General features: G+C 41.3%; 1 protein-coding gene across 1 annotated transcript; it reads right to left on the bottom strand.

Moving 5' to 3' along the window:
* Positions 1 to 4990: 4990 nt before the first annotated feature.
* On the bottom strand, positions 4991 to 21273 carry LOC119741002 (U3 small nucleolar ribonucleoprotein protein MPP10-like). Its single transcript, XM_038216557.1, has 10 exons — positions 21109 to 21273; positions 17644 to 18343; positions 15763 to 15926; positions 13756 to 13909; positions 11730 to 11871; positions 11207 to 11412; positions 10363 to 10473; positions 9770 to 9877; positions 8260 to 8493; positions 4991 to 7042 (listed from the first exon to the last, which is right to left on the bottom strand). The coding sequence occupies exons 1-10, from the start codon at positions 21183 to 21185 to the stop codon at positions 6899 to 6901; spliced, it is 2040 nt and encodes a 679-aa protein (XP_038072485.1). The 5' UTR covers positions 21186 to 21273; the 3' UTR covers positions 4991 to 6898.
* Positions 21274 to 21839: the final 566 nt, after the last annotated feature.

Below are 21839 nucleotides of genomic sequence, written 5' to 3'. Positions count from 1 at the left end.
TGAAAGGACAGAAAGCATTTACAACGTATTGAAAATATTGAGAATTGAGGACTATCGATCCCAACAAAAAGCAACAAAAGTGTTCAAAATCTAATGAAGGACACTGAACAACTAACCTGATGAAGTTTCAGCTCGGCTTCAGCTGTGTATTCCGAGAAAAACAGCATTCTAGGATCTCAATTTCAAATCAAAAGTTGCTGAATCATGTTTTGAATTGTTTTGAATTGTTTTGAATTGCAGCTATACGCAATGTCACGCACTGATCCAACGAATTATAGCAACCGCGCGCGCGCACCTGTGCGTCGTGCCAATGCTTGCGTGCGCTGCGCCGATTAACAAAACGAACTACTAATTTAAATTTTTCTACGGTGCGTCTTAAGACGCACCGTTGGAAAGGCCTTCTTTCGTTGATTACTTCAAAATGATGGCTTGCCAGAAAGAATCATTTAACAGGGAGTTTAGTCCCCTTACTATCTTTCAACCAAGTATGTTTTTCAACAATAATACGCCAGTTACTTTTTCGGATGGCTGCAAATGATGGACTATAGCTTTAAGTAGTTCTTATTAATCCTGAATCCTGTAATCATGTATTTTACTTATTGTCTTTTCTGGGCATAACTAAAGAAGAATAAAAATGCAGGCATTTAAACAGATCAGTGCGTTGGACGTGCTGTATTCACTGTTTGATTTATGAGACCACAGCGAAGCTATACAAAAATTAGATGTTGATAAACGCATGTAAATATGTTCATATTTTTGTATGAGCACTTATGCAGAGTACTTGCTTAATTGGGTTAATTGCTTCTAATTGATATTTTGTGTAATCTATAGTTGTAAACAATGGAAGACTGATTACAAAGGGATAGACTGGTTCCTAGTCCCTCCATTTTCCTTCGGATTTTGAATGTATAGGGACAGGTAGCTAGCAATGAATCCTGAATACATTAGGAGGTTCTCCTTTTCCTCCTAATGTATGCAAATTATATGCAGGACTAGCCCAGGTCTGATTCCCACCCCCGAACACAAAATCACAAGGATTATGTTAGCAAGGAGCCAGCCTATTGCATGAGGCAACAAGACCACCAGTAATGTGCAATTTGCGTGGTGATGAGCTTCGATTTTTGCTGAATTCGAAAGTGTCTCTGGCAACTATCGATAAAGAGAGTGGCACTGCCTTTCAGTATTTGAAACCTATGCAGTTCAAATGCTTAAAAATTGCCTTCGTGCAGACACTGTGGTGAATTTGCCCACTGGTTGTGTTAAAGGGAAAATACAACATTTGCAAACATCAAAAAACGAAATGGTCAAATTATCACGAAATACCTTACTAAATTGTTAGGGAATGACAGTCTAAAGCATCCTTTAAAATCGTGGCTCCTGGCGGGCTGACATTTTCAAGAAAAACTGTATTTTTCCAACGCTGGTCGGCCGACCAGCGTTGGAAAAAACTGGCTTTTTTCAAAAACTGTTCTTAATTTTTCATATTTAGTCATTCTGACTTTTCTTTGCAATTGATCACACACCTGTGAAGGGGTACAAGCCTGCTAGACTGATTCTCTGACCTTACAATTCCCCAAAGTGTATTAATTGCTTCGTTTCATCTTAAGTGGGGTCATGGAACCAGACTACAAGAACATGATAGGTTTTCTTGGTTTTTCCAGCATATTCAAGCCCAAAACATGAAACAAGTCAGTTAAACAATATTTTATGTACATGTAACATACTTATCCTCCAATCCATTTATTTCTGAAACGGGCAGCAAAAGCAAATGTTGTACATTCCCTTTAAGAGTCATTTGTTTTGATAGCCATGTGTTCAGGTGTCATCCATGCGCAAAGCTGTGTGAACATCGTTTTCAAAAATCAAAAATAATGCTGCGCATGCGCAGAGGTGATCCAGTCAATGGCTTTAAATGGGAACTAGCTACCGGTCCCCATATTATAGGGGGGCAGGGACCAGTCTAACAAAGGGCCATATTTTCAAGTGAAGTTTTCGTTTCAGAAAATGTTGTATGGAGTAAATGTGTTGTTGGTGAAGTGACTTTTAGAGTGTATTCTTGCCTGTTCTTACTTGCCATTGATTTATGCAGTTTCAAATCGTGGCTTTAACTCTTGTTTTATTTAAATTCCCTAAAAGAAACAAAGTGTACATTCGCAGAAAGGCCCTTTGCATACATACATGTATTAAATATGATATAATTGAAGGGTTATTGTGTATGCAACGAATCAGACTTCCAATGATAATTTAAATATGTTCGTTCTTTATTTCTGGTATGTGAGTGTTTGTGATGTGATCTGTGAAAATAATTTCCAAGATGAAAATATTACATGTAAGAAAATAGTCTTTCCCATATGCATTTCAGCCATGTTAAAGTTGTTATCATTAAATTTGAGGTGGATGTTTTTGAAATCTAGTTCCCGAAAGAGTTGAAGCCAAAAACCAAATTACTTGGCTATGACTTAGAGTTACACACGTGTCTATGACAAGAGGCTTATGGCTTGCTATACACACGTGTCTATGACAAGAGGCTTATGGCTTGCTATACACACGTGTCTATGACAAGAGGCTTATGGCTTGCTATACACACGTGTCTATGACAAGAGGCCTATGGCTTGCTATACACACGTGTCTATGACCAGAGGCTTATGGCTTGCTATACACACGTGTCTATGACAAGAGGCTTATGGCTTGCTATACACACGTGTCTGTGACAAGAGGCTTATGGCTTGCTATACACACGTGTCTATGACCAGAGGCTTATGGCTTGCTATACACACGTGTCTATGACAAGAGGCTTATGGCTTGCTATACACACGTGTCTATGACCAGAGGCCTATGGCTTGCTATACACACGTGTCTATGACAAGAGGCTTATGGCTTGCTATACACACGTGTCTATGACAAGAGGCTTATGGCTTGCTATACACACGTGTCTATGGCAAGAGGCTTATGGCTTGCTATACACATGTCTATGACCAGAGGCCTATGGCTTGCTATACACACGTGTCTATGACAAGAGGCTTATGGCTTGCTATACACACGTGTCTATGGCAAGAGGCTTATGGCTTGCTATACACACGTGTCTATGGCAAGAGGCCTATGGCTTGCTATACACACGTGTCTATGGCAAGAGGCCTATGGCTTGCTATACACACATGTCTTTGACCAAAGGCCTATGGCTTGCTATACACACGTGTCTATGACAAGAGGCTTATGGCTTGCTATACACACGTGTCTATGGCAAGAGGCTTATGGCTTGCTATACACACGTGTCTATGGCAAGAGGCCTATGGCTTGCTATACACACATGTCTTTGACCAAAGGCCTATGGCTTGCTATACACACGTGTCTATGACAAGAGGCTTATGGCTTGCTATACACACGTGTCTATGGCAAGAGGCTTATGGCTTGCTATACACACGTGTCTATGGCAAGAGGCTTATGGCTTGCTATACACACGTGTCTATGGCAAGAGGCTTATGGCTTGCAATTATAAAAAATAATGTGGAGGCAGTCCTATAGGCTTAGCTTTTGTGGAGAATCAAAGAAAAGATTGATTATGAATATTTTCGCCTTTTGAAATGTTTTCACAAATCACATATGCATTATTGTACCGGGTATTCGTGGAGAAAAGGCATTGAAGACATGTTCAGGTCTAGGAGTTAGAGACGGGGATCAACAACGAAACTGAATAACCAAATTCCCAGTGGGTAGGATTCAGTTGCGTATCCAGTAGCATTTTTACATTGTTTCCCCCGTTTTTTTGTTTTTGTTTTTTGTTTGTAAGGAAATGAAAGTGGCAGCACCTCCAACCACACATTTTCCTGCTTTTTACCATTTTCATGAACCCGAAAAAAAAGGGCCGCTTTAAAAAAAAAATACCCATTTTGTCCCCGATGAACCCAAAACCTCATTCATGTAAACAGTTCTCCTTTTACTCTTATTTTAGAATTTTCTGGAATTTTAATGGAAAATCTTACAATTTTCATTCGTGTAAAATGTCAGCACCTCAAAAGAAAAAAACACAAACACAAGTTAATGCAAGAACTAAGCTCTCAATAAGATGTTTACTAGGAGTTTAACAGATTGAAAATAAAAATACCCAGATGTATCAAATAACAAAGCCACTAGTAATATGTTAGGCCAAAAAAAAAAAGTCTCCGGTTTCTGGTATGGAGCTTGCCCAAAAAGTGGTGCGGCGACGCGGCTTTTTTTTTTACCTGTTTTTTTTTTTTGCTTCAAATGTCGGCTGATGACTGCAAATGGTGCCCGACTAAACTTAGTGCAAATTTATGGGATTGGGAGTCCAAAAAGGCCACATAAAGCGATCAAAACCCTATCTAAAAACACGTTAAAACTGTGCAGCAGCAGGATTCCAGTCAAACCAGTGAGTTTGGCGGTTTTGAGACATCTTTTATTGGAAAAAAAACTGTTTCATTTTGCCGACGCGCATGGCTACGGCGACGCGCGCGCATACCAGAAACCGGAGACTTTTTTTTTTTGGCCTTATGGTTCAATTCTTTGAAAGAAAGTTTGACTAACTATTCTGGTTATTTAAATGGCGCCTTTTGAGGTAACCATTGGAGATATTTGGCCATGTAATGGCTGAAGGGATATATTGTACTCGGCATAATAGGTGAAAGTTATATTTGATATTTCAAGTAGTATATATTTTAGCTTTGTATTTATGACTATGGGTATTATTATGCTTATGCAAATCATGGTACTTTTATCATACTTCATTGTGCTTGCTGCGTAGTACTTCAAATAATTTGTACTAAGACATGTCGCTTCTTTGCATATTTAAGGGGGGAATCTAATTTTGCTGGCATAATGAAGTCAACGTTAACTGATTGTTGTTTCTTCTTTGTTTTTTACTAATTTACAAAATCTTTACTGAGATATTCGAGTAAGCTGGAGAATTTGTATTTTGTTAAAGGCTAGGTACATTTATCTTGAAACAAGTTAAAAGATGACTCTGGAATCGCGGTATGTATCGCCAATTGCATTTTATTTCACCAGACTTCCAAATTGTGAGGATCAACATGTAGTGTAAGCTTCTTTTTTTTTTGAATGAGCACGATTCAAAAGGCTTATACAAATTATCATCAGATAAAATATACAAGACTCCCTTTTGTTTTTCCACTTTCATACCATACTTTGAATCAAAGAATTTAATGAGTATACATGCATTGAAATAACTGAAAATATACATGATGAACATGTAAATGTTGCAAGTTTACAAAATGGCTTTAAATTAAGTAATTGGTTTTTAAGAGAAAGAGCTTTTCTTTTCAGGGGACTTAACCCTAACCCCCTTGAGTGATTTACTAGGAATCTTCCTCACTCTTGCAAAATCCAACACCATATGGTAAACCCAACACCATATGGTAAACTCAACACCATATGGTAAACTTAACACCCAAACTGTTGAACTCTGATTATGGTGGTATGCCTGATCCCATGTAAAGCATAACCAGTTTATTAGGTAGTGCAAAACTCACTCCAACAGATTCCAACAAAACATGCAGTTGGATTTTGAAGGGTTGAGGGTTGGTTAGGGTCAATGGGCTTTTTTTTTTACTCAATTTTTTGTTGCTTCAAATGGCAGTTTTAATGAGAAAATTGAAAATTACACTCCATAAACGCCGTCATCAGAGTGTTGAATATTACCCATTAGGACGGATGAGAGTTTTGCACTACAGTATAGCACAAAAATGTGATCACAAACATGTGCACATTAAAACATTTTTTAGGCGTTCATTTTTATGGGGGAAAAGTGTTGCCAAATCCTGCAGTTTCACAAGAAACTTAATCAGGGCCTGTCATTGGCAACCGTCTACTTCCAGTGCAATTAGTAGTACTATTCATTCAATTTTTCTTTCTGTGTTTTTTCTGGTGCAGTTAAATATATCATGTTTGCATAGATTGCTACTTTTTCCGCTAAATATGCATGTACTGGTTTTTTTTCTTCTGCTGCTGCAGCATTGTAAAAAATCTGATTAAATTAAAGATGATTTCTCAAATCCTGATTTTTTGTCTTTTTCTTTTATTGAAGTTTTATCATTTCACAAATTGAGGAATACAAAACGATATAAGTGCTCACGATGAAAACAGTATCAGTTATGTGGCATGCAGTAAACTCTGAACTTAATCAAATAACTTGGTCAAAACCCTGCTACCAGTAATCATTGGTTTGATTCCCGGCTCAGACCATATGTAAGTGGAGTTGTGTGTTGATTCTCTCCTGTGCCATGAGGATTTTTCTCCGGGCTCTCCGGTTTTCCTCCCTCCGCAAAAATCAAACACATTTGATCTTTGGCTGTGGTCTGTGGTCATACATGGGTCGTATGGCTACCTGCCGACGGCGCCTTTACATACATTCGGCACGAACACGTTGTAGCCGCGTCCTTTGCAATTCAGCTTCGCAGCTGCGAATAAGGATGATTAGCCTCCCATATTATTATTTTTATTATTATACTGGTTTATTCTGAAAGTACCCTATAGAACGGCAGATAGGTGATGGGATTGTGCCTTTCATGAAACGAGCATGAAATTGGGCACACAGTCAGAGTGGCAGCCATTTTGAAAATGTTGAAAATTGCTTGTTTTTCTACCAATATTTTTTTCAAAGGACAAATCTGCGATGGCCCTATAGCCAGATTTCTTTCACGTGACATATTCTAGCTGACTGTGCCAAATGCCATGCTTGTATCATCAAAGGCACAATTCCCCCAAAATGTTTCCCTATCTGCCCCACTAATAGCATCTTTGCGTGAGCGTCAGGTTGCGACGATAATTCGTGCAAAAGGCTGTTCCAGTGGTGTCCCCAAACTCTCTAGCTATTTGTAATTGTTGAGGGGGTACATGTACACAGAGTCTATAGGAGCTAAGGGCCTCACAACTTGAGTTTCTTGCTGGACATTGGCTGCTTCTGGAGTTTCTTCTTTGTCTTCACACCACGCAGTTCTGACGTCACCTCGTCTTGTAAACGACCGAAGAACGACTTGGAGGATTTGAGCGCCTTCTCTCTCTTGTCATCCTGAGAAAAGGAGAAGGAACACAACATGACAGGAACAATTCTACACCATTGGGAACAGCTTTTGTTTTTGTTCAGATTTTTCCCCTTTTTTTTTTTTTTTTTCCCTTTTTCCACTTTTCGTCCATAGGTTTTGTACACGTTTCCATTCTACAAGCTACTTTGGGAACTGTTTTTCAATCCGATCAACTTTAAAGTTAACAAATGTGTAGATTTTGGATAAGTGTTCTACCAACTTTAATGCATAAGTTCGGTCCTGGAGTTATATGTACATGTACAGGCAGCCAAAACTGAGCAGAAGTTATGCAGAATGGGGCGAACCGATCACACCAATAACATGAGGCCAGTTGGTTGAAACTCCAGTGGGGAGTCAAAACAACTAAAATTTCCGTCAATGAACAATCAAACACGCCACGAAAATCACCTGAAATGAACTCGACAATGTTCTTGATGATGATTACTAACTATTATAAAATACTATTATTGATTCTAGCTTGTAACTTCATGTGAAAGCATGGAGAATGCACTATGAAAACTGTGTGTACAAAAGAAAACTCTAGAATGTGCCCAAAAAAAAAAATCAAGGGTTAACCTTTGAACTAACACATACACAAGACGTGTTAAAGGGATACTACATCCTGAAAAATGCCCAATGCACTCTTACCTTTGTATCAAAATAGTGCGCAACACTTCAAACTCTCAAAGGGCCCATGAAGTGAATATTTCACATATGAAGGAGATATCTTGTGCAACTTTCTAATCCTCTTAAGTGCATGACAACTATTTGGCATCCTTTTTGGTTAATTTTATTGAAGAGTACACTTCTTTAAACATTTCAAATTGTTCATGCTTTTCTGGACAACTGAGGGCGCTGTTGCTGTGATGTCATTTCACAAAGACACTGTTCATTTTAGGTGTTTTCTGTTCAAATTGCGAACCCAAATAGGTGTTCATTAAGACCTTTGTGGGAAATGTTTGCTCACTGGCTTACTGCCTTGCACTGACATATAAACGAATTACTAAAGAAAAGAAATTCATGAGAGTGAAATATCCTAAATTCTGGCAACTTTTGGTGCTGAAACTAGCTGTAACATTGATGTTTTTGCCTGAAATGACATCACACTTTTGCCCATGAAAATGTAAATTAGCATTAGCAAAATAACCAAATTAGCAAATTAATTGCTCTATTGCACTCCCACCAATACTGCTTACAACTATACCTTGATGATTGTGGTTTTGCTGGAAGGCAGTTTGCTGTCCTGTTCTAGTCTCTGGAGGGCGCCCTTCATACTGTACTTGTTGCCCATTCCTGGTTTCAGCTTCTCAACGGCTCTTTGTTTCATGAGCCTTTCCTTGGCCCGTACCCTTTGACGCTTGTTCTTCTCACGCAACGCTTGTTTTCTGTCCGTTGACGTCCTCTCGGTGTCACCCTTGAGCTCAGATTTTGATTTTTCCTGTATGAAAAAACAAATGAAATATAATTTCTGGGGAAAAAAAAGCTTTAAGGTAAACAAGGCATGCGATGACATAAAACAATACATTTTTAGTAACAGAAAATTGGCATTGCATTATTAAACACAAATTGTGCATGTATATATTTTAAAAAGATTGAAAATAATTGTTATAATACAACAAGCTCGATCGGATCTTGGAAGCTGCGGGCCAATGAATTTGTGTTCATGCACGAGTCATGTGATTGTGCCATGTAATTTCTGGAAGTAGTATTTTGGGTAAAACAAATATCAGGGTTTTGACCCCAGTGACCCCATGATGACCTTTGACCCCAGTTTGGTCATGTGACATGTTGAGGCTGGGCTGCTGATACTTTTGACAAAGTTTGGTTGAAATCGGTCCAAATATGTAGGAGCAATAGACAATGTCAACGTTGGCTACTAAACAGAGAGACATGATGATTTGTTGAGCTGCTATGACTGCCGGTTCAATACAGAATACCCGATCATTATCCTCACATTCAGAGCACTTGACAGCTCTGCACCCACCCTACGTACAAAACCTACTACAGCTTTGTACTGGCTTAAGGTCATCTGGCCTTCTTTCAACTCCCAGAGCTCGTCTTGCCAGTTATGGTGACAGAGCCTTTCAAAATGTTGCACCTCGACTTTGGAACTGCTCGCCACATGATCTCAGAGACACAGAAAACATCGCGCTTTTCACACAGACACTCGAAACACATCTCTTTATGCTGGCTTTTGCCAAAACTGAGGGTTTTTTTTTTTTACATTTAGACTTGCGTTTTTTGAATGGCTTCCAGAAAAAAAGGCATGTTAGGCCAAAAAAAAAAGTCTCCGGTTTCTGGTATGCGCGCGCGTCGCCGTAGCAATGCGCATCGGCAAATTGAAAAAGGTATTTTTTCAATAAAAGATGATGTCTCAAAACCGCCAAACTCACTGGTTTGACTGGAATCCTGCTGCTGCACAATTTTAACGTGTTTTTAGATGGGGTTATGATCGAGAATAAGCTTTATGTGGCTTCTCCGGACTCCCATATATTTGCACTAAGTTTAGTCGGGCACCATTTGCAGTCATCAGCCGACATTTGAAGCAAAAAAGACAGGTAAAAAAAAAAAAAAAGCAGCGTCGCCGCACCACTTTTTGGGCAAGCTCCATACCAGAAACCAGAGACTTTTTTTTTTGGCCTTATAAATTTTGAGCTATTTTTATTATTATTATGACAGTAAGTATGAGCCAGCCTTTACACAACAAGCAGTACCTGGATTTCCTCGGGAGCCATTAGCGAAGCGTCTGTCGCCGTTACTGGGGTGACTTCCTCCATGGAAATAGACGGCACGTTCCTCACAATCTTCACTTCCGGTAGCACCTGTGATAAAAAGTTAGAAATTATCATAGGTCAGGGATGGCATACCAGAGAAAAGCCGTGTCCAAATCACATGGCTACGGCTGGCAACAGCACACAAGTCTATGGGGAGTGGCTGCAGCCACTAGGCCAGTGGCTGCCACAGGTGCATGTTTCAAAACAGCAAACAGGAATCTACAGTATTGATTATAGGGAATGGGAAAATGATGTCATAGTACATCATGTGACTGTTTTTAACCAATGAGAAGCATGTGAATCAGTGGAATCCCTTATCAATGCACTGGTTTCTTCCGCACCAGTGTGATGCCACGAAATGAACGGCAGTGTTCGCCAGTTGGCTCATTTGCATAAATTATGTCTGTGAGCTCTGATAGTGATATTTCATCGTGCTGAGAGACTATGAACCCAGTAGTGTCCCTTGTGAGTGGTGAACTGATGTTCATGCAAGAAGTTCAAAGAAGTGACTGCTGCACAAAATATGACTTTACCGGTTTGGGCATGTAGTGGAAGTTGGAGAGAGCGTCTAATTTGACAAACAGTGCGTCCATTGTGGTCTTGATCTCAGCGTGAGCTGGGTTCTCTTCTTCTTCTTTCTCCTGCTGCAAAGAGTAAAAAAAAAAAAAAATCAACCATTTTCATTTGCGTCTTTAAGTTTTCACTCGTATCTTTGGGCTCAATATGTCCTGGATATACTTTGCGATTTTAAGTTTAATTTCATGTTCAAGCCAGTCGGAGTGGAGAGACACCGTTTCTTCTGGATATATGCTGTCAGGCTCTGGCTGGCTTTATTTACTCTCCATTGCTTTGGTCAATGTCCTTTAAGATAAAACGGATATAAACATGTATGAGATAAAATAAATAAAAACACATCTAAATAAATGTAACAAATCTTGTCATCAAGTATCGATGAGAATCATTCATAAATGAAAGTCAATGGTCAAATGGTTCTAAGCACAAATATGCACATGTTTTTCCACCAATATCAAAAATTCCCAAGCACTGCCAAAGTAAAAAAAGGTTTCCAATGCCAATTACCAATTTCACAGGTGTCAAAAATCAAGTAAAGGAGTCTTCAGACATTCCATTCCCTGTTTGGAATCAGTCTTTAAATTCTAATTTAAAACAAAGGCATATTTGTACAAGTTCATCATAAAAATCTGGGGAAATATTATCGCACAATGCACCCATCCAAAGTCAAAAAGTAAAGGAGAGGAAGTATTCCTTCCGACCCTTAACCACCCCTCCCCAACTCCCCCCCCCCCCCCCCCCGACACCCCTCCCACTGGATTAAGACCCAATGCGTGACAAAATTGCATATCTTATGCAACCTACCTCAGATTGTTTCAGATACTCTTGCTCATAAATCTCAGCCAAGCTTTGTTTACTCTTCTCCTGATCCAGCGTGATGCGTTTCTTGAACTCGTACGGTGCTTCAATCTGACGCTGTTTTCTCTCCACGTCGTCCCACGCGTGGTCCAAGACTCGCTGGTGGATGATATCCTCCAAGGCTTGCGTGGTTTCCTCGGTGATCACGGGGGCTGTGTGCATGGAAACAAATGATCCCACTTAAAATGTGATGCACATTTTGTATGTTGAAAATGTAGAGTGAAAAGGTCCACCAAAATGGTAGGACTTCATGCCCAAATGCCCTCTCAATCTTTACAAGGAAAAGGTTCGGGGAGGTCACTGGGGAGGGGAGGGGGGCACTTTCACACACTGGTGACGGCACACGGCACTTACACAAAGACACTACAGGTTCGTGTAGATTCAGATACTATAAGTTGTGCATACAGTATCTGCATCAATACTACAAACTCCTCAGTTCTGGGGTATCCATGATTCGGAATGCAAATACCTGGTTTGCTGGTGACTTCAAAGTCCACATTCTCCTCCAACAGGCTGTTCTCTGGCCTCTTGGTGGCTTTGGCTTCCCCAGACAGTTGCCATGGTTTCTGACTAATGTTGGCCTCTTCCAGTGCCTCTATTTTTCGCTTGAGCTTCAAATTTGAAAATCAAAATAAGAAATTTGGTTGATAAGAAAAATAGAGGCTGCAGGTTCAAATCTAGCTCCTGACACTTTTTTTCTGAGTAAACAAATAAAAATAAAAACGTATGCTTCAAAATGTAATTAGCACTTATATTTATGCATGTGAAATACTTGAAGTAAATACACTGCACATGTACATATATAGGAAAATAGTGGTTCACTTGCAGTTATTTTGGGGGGTTTTTTTTGGCCGTTTCAAGGGACAACAACACAATAAACCCGAAGCAGATTATTAAAAAACTAAAATGTTCAAATTCCAGCTCAATGGATATCGTACCTTAAAGAGAAAACATGTATTACTTACATGTGCAATCAAGAAGGACATATCATGATATTTTGTTAGTCTGATTTGTGAATGTTTGGAAATGGTGTCAACTACATTTAAAGGATTATGATGGTAAATCAAACAATGTAAAAGTTTGAAAGAAAAGATAGTTGAAACTTGCATTTATTGACAGTTATGCAAGAAGGACATGTCATGATATTTTGTTAGTCTGATTTGTGAATGTTTGGAAATGGTGTCAATTACATTTAAAGGATTATGATGGTAAATCAAACGATGTAAAATCTGAAAGAAAAGATAGTTGAAACTTGCATTTATTGACAGTTATGCAAGAAGGACATGTCATGATATTTTGTTAGTCTGATTTGTGAATGTCTCGAAATGGTGTCAATTACATTTAAAGGAAATTGATGGTAAATCAAACGATGTAAAAGTTTGAAAGAAAAGATAGTTGATACTTGCATTTATTGACAGTTATGCCGGAACAGATGAATTTTGAAATTACTATACGGTTCTGTGTGATATTACATTAACCCCACAATTGAAAGTGTACCTTAACCCAAACCCCCTAGGCATTTTTGCTAGGATGCAACCTTAACCCTAACCACCCCAACTCCATCAAAATCCATCCCCCATTTTGGTGTTTTTTGGGCGACTTGGTCCAGAAGGCCTGGCATGACTAAATATTGATGGAGTATGATGGACTTGGGCCTAATGGCCTGAAGCAGTGCTAGGGGTATCCGATTGATTTTGCCTAGCTTCCTGTACTGCTATTGTGATAAAAGCCATGTGTAGCAAGTCCATGAATATCAACCAGTGCGTCAGTGGTGGATTCCATTATGTCATGTAAAGTTTTATATTGGACGCACAGTGATTGATGGATTTTGATGGACTTGGTCCAGTTCCTAGTAAAAGACGCTAGGGAGTTAGGGTTAATCCTGCAAAATCCTGGAACTGCCACCGTGTAAAAATTGCACACAGCCTCAATTCTGCAAAATCCTCCAGCAATCACTTTCACTATGTTGAGGCAGAGCCAGTTTCATCCTGGAGCAGTGCAGAGGATTTCAAGAACATATATAATCTAGGCCTAAATTTATATGCACGGCTGAGCATAAACAACACAAGGTCCAGCCCAAGACATTGTCACAGTGCATCCTACAAAATCAGCAACACATTATTGCCATATAGCCTCAATCCTGCAAAATCCTCTGTTTTGACAAGAGGAATTTTGAGGATTTGGAAAGGTTAGGGTTAACCTTAACCACCCCCAACCCTTCAAATTCCAACTGCTTGTTTTGTTGGAATCTATTGGAGTGAGTACTGCACAAGTAAACTGATTATGCTTTACATTGGAGTCAGGTATACCACTACAATCAGAGTCCAACAGTTTGGGTGTTGAGTTCCCATGGTGTTGGATTTCGTAAGAGTGGGGAACGTTCCCAGTAAATCACTCAAAGGGGTTAGGGTGTATGTGCAATACAACTCAACAAAACTCCAGAATGTGCTTGAACATTTCCCTGCACTTATTTCTTAAAACAAGAAAACCAATACCTTTTCCTGTCTCTTCTCGAAGGATGATTGATTCTCGTTGGCTCTGCCTCCGAGAATGTCCGCCAGATCTTCGCCTTCAATTTCATCATCTTCTTCTTCTTCATCTTCATCATCTTCATCATCTTCTTCAACATCATCGCCATCATCATTACGACTGTCAGAAATAGATTGTAAAATCACTTTATACATAATACAACTCGTGAAAAACAAACTTCCCATTTTTGGCATCAAAAGCTGGCTTTTTATATCTGGAACATTTGTCTGGTTTTCCTTACCGAGGTATTATGTAATATTTTTTAGTGCTGACCTTTCGTGTCAACGCAGATGCGCCAACAACCGAAGCATTGGACTATTCAATTAAAATGCTTGGAGGTGTCAAAACGAAACAAAATCCTGCTTTGACAAAAATGACACTTTTATCAATTGTAATTAATTATTTGTCACTTCTTAAGGACTCAGCAAGTTAAAATAAAATGAAATCATGGCACAACAAAGCAACTGTTGTCTGTTGTGATATAGTCCACAGCTTTTTTCCCTTAGGAGCAAATGGCATCTGAGGCGAAATTGCACCCCTTGGGTGTTCTATAAATTTGAAGTCCACTTTTTTTCCTGTCCCTGTTACATCTGACATCGATGATTAAAAAAAAAAAATAAAAAATCCCTAGGCATTTTTGCCATGATACAACCTCAATCTTGCAAAATCCTCCAACTGCCTCTAAGAGAAAATTGCACACAGCCTCAATTCTGCAAAATCCTCCAGCAATCGCTGTCAATATTATGAGACAGAGCCAGTTTCATCCTGGAGCAGTGCTGAGGATTTAAAGTATAATCTAGGCACGGCTGAGCATAAACATCACAAGATCTGGCCCAGACCTTGACACAGTACACCCTCCAAAATCAGCCGCACATTTTTTCCACATACATGTTGCCTCAATCCTGCAAAATCCTTCATTTGCAAAAAGAATTTTGGAGGATTTGGGAAGGTTCATTGTTCATTGTTCATTGTTCATTGTTCATTTATTTTCCACAGTGCCACATTTTTAATGATCGTAATTAATACAAAAGATACTATATAAACAGATAGTGAGACTGTAGAGGAACCTACTAAGAAGCTAAGCTTGTAATCGTAGGCCCCTTGTATACAAATTTAAAGTTGCTTTTAATACATAAGACACAGGACAGACAATAGACAAGGACAATACACAAACTTTACATGCCAGTTAACAAGCAGGATAAGATTTGTTGCACGAGCAATCTCGAAGTTAATGGGTTACACGGGATCATAATAATTATACAACACGGTCGATTTATATTTCCGTTTGAAAGTAGACACATTTTTGGATGTTTTCAGGTTCTTGGTAAAGGAGTTCCACAGCCTGGGTCCCTCATATCTAATAGTTTTTTGGGCTAAAGTTGTGCGAGTCAATGGGAGATGAAAATTAGAGACTTGACGAGTATAATGGGAATGAACATCAAAATTCCGGGTAAAAATTGAAGAAATGGAAGATGGTGAGGTGCCAGAAGCAGATTGATACATTAGAGACCCAAGCTGGTGGAAATAAATATCTTTAACTTTCAAAAGTTTATGTTTGAAAAATAGGGGATCAGTATGGGCATTAAAATCAGTAAAATTAATTATTCGAAGAGCCCGTTTTTGTGAAAGGAAAAGCCTATTGAGATTACCGAGGGAACATGCTCCCCAGGCTAGAATACCATTATTAAGGTACGACAATATTAATGTATTATACAGGGAAACTAAAATTGTGGGAGGGATAAAATATTTGATCTTGTTGATGACACCTATGTTTCTCGCAATAATTTTACATAAATAATCTATATGATTAGTCCATGTTAAGGTGAGGGTTAATGAAAGATAAATCATGAAGTTCTACGGAAACAGGTACAGGACAAAAAGTCACCTTTGAATCCTAAGTTTATAGAATGACATAAACATATATTCTTGTAAGTTTGTACCCCAGTTGCCTTTCACTTTCCGACAACACCAACCTTTTTATCTTCCGTGAATCATCATCGTCATCATCGCCAGTTTCTTCATCCTCGTCTTCCTCATCAAACTCCTCAAATCTGACGCTCTTCTTTTTTGCGGACAGTTTCTTCCGATTATCACTCTCAAAGTAGTCGCTGTAATGCATGCTCCTTGCACTTTTCTCCTGTGAAATGCATGTACATATGTATTTCGTGTAAAAGAAACTTCAATATTTACATAAACTATTACTTTTTCAGTAGCACTCAGGAACACCTTTCTGTGCTGACTGCGCCAAGTGCAAAAAAAATATGTAATAACCTTCTATGCAAAGAATCCTTTGTTATGGAATGCATACATTTGTACATGTATAGGAAGAAGTGAAAATTGCTTGCAAACACATGTACCGGTACATGTATGTATTAAACTGTCAGTGTCACGACTTTTCTACAAATGTGATGCGATCAAGCTAAATGAGTCGTTTGTCGGGAATTTTTATTTGGAGATACAGGCCAAAATAGGGCCACTTCATCACATCACTTCATCACATCTCTTGGTGTTCCCACTTCCATAATTTTTGAACTACAGATGGTATCAGCATGCGGTTTTCATAGCAGTAATGCTGAGATTGTGCTCTTTTCAAATCTGTAATAAAAAAAATTTGACCAGGGTCGACAAACGACTCATGTAGCTTGATCGCATCACAAATGTTACCCAGGGTTTTTAGCACTTTCTCTTTTTTTTTATAAATAAATATTTGTCCTTAGTCGCAGCAGAAGCTGAATTGCGAAGGATGCAGCTACAACTTAGTACAGCCAATGGCATGTAAAGGCACCTTAGGCAGACGCCATACCACCCATGTATTACCACTGAGTACAGCCAGATTGAAAGTGTTGATTTTTGTGGAGGGAGGAAAACCGAAGAGCCCGGAGAAAAACCCTTGTGGCACAGGAGAGAATCAACATATCAACAAAGAACTCTACTCAATATGAGCCCCATAAATGTGTCTCAAATACTGGACTCTGGTGGTATTCAGAGCCACACAATGATGCATTTCCTGAACAGTTCTGTTTCCTGAATTCAAAATCTAGACTTTTTTTTTTTTACTCGATATTCGCTATGGAAGCTAATACCTGGTGAATAACCAGGGAAAATCAAAATGTCAAAGATGCACGACCCATGAAAATCCTGAAGTTATTCCAGACAAACGCTCTCAAAATCTCCCCTGAATATTACAGGATAAGTAGTTCCTGGTTACTTATCAAATCAGTTAAGTCACTAATAACTCATATTTGTGTATCAACCAAACACGGTACAATATTATCACCCCTGCTCACTAGGCCAATGAACACATTCCAAAGACCATCTCAGCTCCCTTAGGGAGTATGCGGTTTGTTAGTTAAAATGTCATACACTCGCGTGTACCACTGATTACTAGCGCCCATTGGATAAACGCTCGAGGTATGTTAACTTTCGGTTCCATTCGTGCTATGCTATACCGTGTGAAGTACACATGGTTGAATTAAGCTGACGTCACACTAACAAACCGGATAAAGCTCGATGCTGCCATATTGATGCAATCAGCTAAATCAATCACAATAACCATCACTGCCCTCACAGGTACCCATTTACTCCTGGGTGGGGAGAAGCAGTGAGTGACAAAGTGCCTTGCCCAAGGACACACGCACCACAACCCCAGGCTGGACTCGAACCCACTACCTGCAGATTTGCTCACAAGATCATGAGTTCAATGCACACGACCACGAGTATGAAGCGAGAACACAGTCTAGATTTCAAATTCAGGAAAAACAACTTTTCAGGAAATTTAGCATGCATCGCTGTGTGGCTCTTAATACCGAGGAAGTCCAGTATTTGAGACACGTGGGGCTAGCACAAAACCCTACCTGACTTTCTTCAACATCACTCTCTTCATCGGAAGGCAAGTCATCGAACAGATCAACCGACTCGGAATCCGTGTCTTCATCTGGATCTTCCCCCTCCGCATCACCACCCCTAGTTTCCTCCCTGTGTCTCCGCCTATCCTCTTTGGCATCTTCCATCTCCAGAAATCGCTCCATCTCGGACAGTTTGAAGAATCGGTCATCCACCACGGAGGGCCTGCCACGGGGTTGTACTGCTTTTTTCGATGATTTTGGGGCGGTTTTCTTTGACCGTGATTCCAAGTCCTCGAAGTCAAAGTTTGTTTCAGAGTCTGGATCTGACGAGTTCGAACTTGAGCCAGCGACATCTTCGGAATCGGCGAAGAGATCTTGACTACCATCATATCCCTGCTCAAATTGATCCTCGTCAGATTCAACATTCTCTTTTGTTTTACTCGTTTTTTCCTCCTTAGTTCTTGTTCTAATCAATGAGACACCAGTGCAACTTGTCAATAACTTTGCCACATCGCGCATTGTGTGCTTGAGGAGCGGTCTGTTTGTTAGTTCTAATTCCTCCCATATTTGTTCGCCGTCCAACCCTTCAATGATTAGCTCCGTTAGTCCATCTGCTGGGGATGGTGGTTTGATGGTGTGGCAGTCACTGCCAAGATCAAACAGCCTCTTGGTGCATTCAGTGAACGGCTTCTCAAGATGTGACTGAGCACTGCAGTATACGGGAAATTGGAAAATGATGAAGACACAGTCATCATGACCATACAAATACATGATGATGTCACGCCCCAACTATCGCATCGGTCCTAACTATAGTTGGGACTGTCCCAACTATAGTGAGGCAGTTGGGTCGGCCCAACTATAGTTAGGACTGGAGTTGCGCCGGATGCTTCATGCTTGATAGATCTTGTTGGATTAAATGTTCCACGACGAATACACGGTGCCAGCGCCGCGTATTCGTCGTGCATGCATGCCGCAAGGCTGGCCGGTCACGTGGTACTGCCTAGTTGGATGAGTTGTCCAGCTGCTGGGTTTTATTATCCAGCAACATTTTGCAAAATTCAAAGATTGCCAAAGATTGCCATGGCCGGCCAACTATAGATGGGCCCCACCCATAGCTAATGTCAAAGGTCCCAAGTCGGACATGTAAGCAGAGCTGTAGAGAATGTTTTATAGTCGTACATCAATGTAAACTATAGTTGGGACTGCCAAATAAAAATATTGCGGTGGCCCAACTACAGATGGTCCCCACCCATAGATCATTTCATTGGTCCCCAGTAAAGTCAGATGTGTATAAGAGTTGTAGGGAATGTTTTATAATCGTACAACAATGTACACTATAGTTGGGACCGCAAAATAAAAAGATTGGGGTGGCCCAACTATAGATTCGCCCCATCAATAGCTAATTTCAGTGGTCCCCAGTAAAGTCAGACGTGTATCAGAGCTGTAGGGAACGTTTTATGGTTGTACATCAATGTAAACTATAGTTGGGACACCGCAAAATAAAAAGATCGGAGTGGCCCAACTATAGATGGGCCAGCCCAACAATGGAACTTACAGTTGGGACCGTCACAACTATAGTTGGGCCAGCCCAACTGTGGAACTACAGTTGGGACAGGCCCAACTATAGTTGGGACAGTCCCAACTATAGTTGGGACCGATGCGATAGTTGGGGCGTGACAATGACAGTGTTTACAGTGATACATACATTAATGCATCGTGGAGTTTTTATAGGACACTTCCCTTTTTTACTTGTTCAGTTAAAAAATGACTTTTGCAAATGGCTGTCAAATTTTCCAAAATGAATTTTACAGATGTAGGAGCAACTATAGAATGCAGGGCCACGCCGAAGCAAGGTTTTTTATTTTGCCTGGAGGCGTGGATGGAATAGGAGTAATAGATATGCAAACCTGCAAAAAAGTGCTAAGTACAGCGAAGGAATGCACTGCACTTGTCTTCAAAGCTTCTCATGAAGGATCGGAAGGGAGGGCGTGCTTGTAAATGTGTTGGGGGCACTGTCTGGAGCGGCGGAGGCGCGGAGTCTTGGAGTCGCAGAATCGCGGAGACGCGGGGCACTGGAGTGGCGGAGGCGCGGAGTCGCAGAGACGCGTACCGATAGAGGGCGCAATTCTCGGCGGAATCTTTTTGAGAACGAAGCATCCATATCCATTTTAAATGGGCGGGCCAATTAGGAAGGGGGGGAGGGCGACGGGGCACTGTCTGGAGTCGCGGAGGCGCGGAGTCGGGGAGTCGCAGAGTCACTTTAATTGGGCAGGCCAATTAGGAAGGGGGGGGAGGGCGACGGGGCACTGTCTGGAGTCGCGGAGGCGCGGAGTCGGGGAGTCGCAGAGTCACTTTAATTGGGCGGGCCAATTAGGAAGGGGGGGGAGGGCGACGGGGCACTGTCTGGAGTCGCGGAGGCGCGGAGTCGGGGAGTCGCAGAGTCACTTTAATTGGGCGGGCCAATTAGGAAGGGGGGGAGGGCGACGGGGCACTGTCTGGAGTCGCGGAGGCGCGGAGTCGGGGAGTCGCAGAGTCGCTTTAATTGGGCGCGCAAATTAGGAAGGGGGGGGAGGGCGACGGGGCACTGTCTGGAGTCGCGGAGGCGCGGAGTCGGGGAGTCGCAGAGTCACTTTAATTGGGCGGGCCAATTAGGAAGGGGGGGGGGGAGGGCGACGGGGCACTGTCTGGAGTCGCGGAGGCGCGGAGTCGGGGAGTCGCAGAGTCACTTTAATTGGGCGGGCCAATTAGGAAGGGGGGGGAGGGCGACGGGGCACTGTCTGGAGTCGCGGATGCGCGGAGTCGGGGAGTCGCAGAGTCACTTTAATTGGGCGGGCCAATTAGGAAGGGGGGGGGAGGGCGACGGGGCACTGTCTGGAGTCGCGGAGGCGCGGAGTCGGGGAGTCGCAGAGTCGCTTTAATTGGGCGCGCAAATTAGGAAGGGGGGGGGAGGGCGACGGGGCACTGTCTCTCAGTGGTGGAGGCGCGGAGTCGCGGAGTCGCAGAGACGCGCACCGATAGAGGGCGCAATCGATTTTCAGAGGTAGGTCGACTGCGGTTCCACGCCTCCACGCAGCCGTACGGAGGCGCGGATGTAGAGTAAAGTGGCCCTGCATTCTATAGTTGTACCCAGATGTATATTTTTCGTGAAATTTCCAGATGCATTTTGACACGTTTGCGTATCAAAATTTCAACATGAAATTTCACAAAAATTAGACATCTGAAAAAGGCAGCACTTTCTGATTAGCCTATAAAGAGGGTGAGTATGCTTCTAAAGCAAAAAAAACCCCTACAAACTAAGCCTAAATGCGAAAATCAAAATTTGGCAAAGTGCGACACGTTTTTGTACATGTGGATGTGTGGCCTATCATGCCTATGTTTACGGAGGCAGTCCAGTAAATAGGCCACTACGCGTCAGGATGCAACATTCTTTCCCAGCACAGCAGTATGGCCATGGCATTGTTGGCAGTAACTTACCCGATGAAGTTCTCCGGAGAGTTACTATTTTGCGTAAAATCTCTTAAAACGTGTAAAATGGTTGAAGATTCCTCCATGGCTGTCTTCACAAAAGATACTGCTGGTATTACAGGCCAGGGGCGGTATCCACGTGTTCAGTTGATCAGAGCTGAGCTAGCTATGCATGCGCTAAGTAAAATGCAACGCATGTGGCCGTGGAAGTTACTAACAATGTGTGCATGATGAATGGCGCCCTCTACCGATTGCAAATGTACATCTAGACACGATGAAATCCGCCCAGGCCAAGGAATTTTTGGAAACAAAAATGCATATCTCATGATGGTTAAAATTTACTTGTAGACAATCAAAAGACATTTCTTCAAAGAGAAAGGGAAGATTGTTTAGTTGTCAACGGGTGCGGAAAAGAACATTTCTAGTATTATTGAGGGTCCAGCGGCATACCATGATTTCTTTTAACCTACATGTAGAAATTGTATCCTAGATGTTTCTCCTACATCCTCAACCCAAGGTTTGGCTCCCCCTAAAATATCTTATACACGTGTATCTCGTTATGATACATCCCAATGTGACTTAATTTTATTCCCCACATCAAAAATCTCCGATATTAGTGAGACCATCTGCATAGCAGCCATCTGCTAGTACAGCTGTAAACTGTTTGGGGGGGGGGGGGGGGGGGGGGGACAGTTTCGGGGTGCCTCAGTTTCTGGGACAACCCCTTTCTGACCTGGAGA

This window comes from Patiria miniata, unplaced genomic scaffold, assembly GCF_015706575.1.
Source record: "Patiria miniata isolate m_02_andy unplaced genomic scaffold, ASM1570657v1 HiC_scaffold_5, whole genome shotgun sequence".
NCBI lineage: Eukaryota > Metazoa > Echinodermata > Asteroidea > Valvatida > Asterinidae > Patiria > Patiria miniata.
Note: the sequence above shows the minus strand (reverse complement) of the source record. Positions and strands in the feature narration are given on the sequence as shown.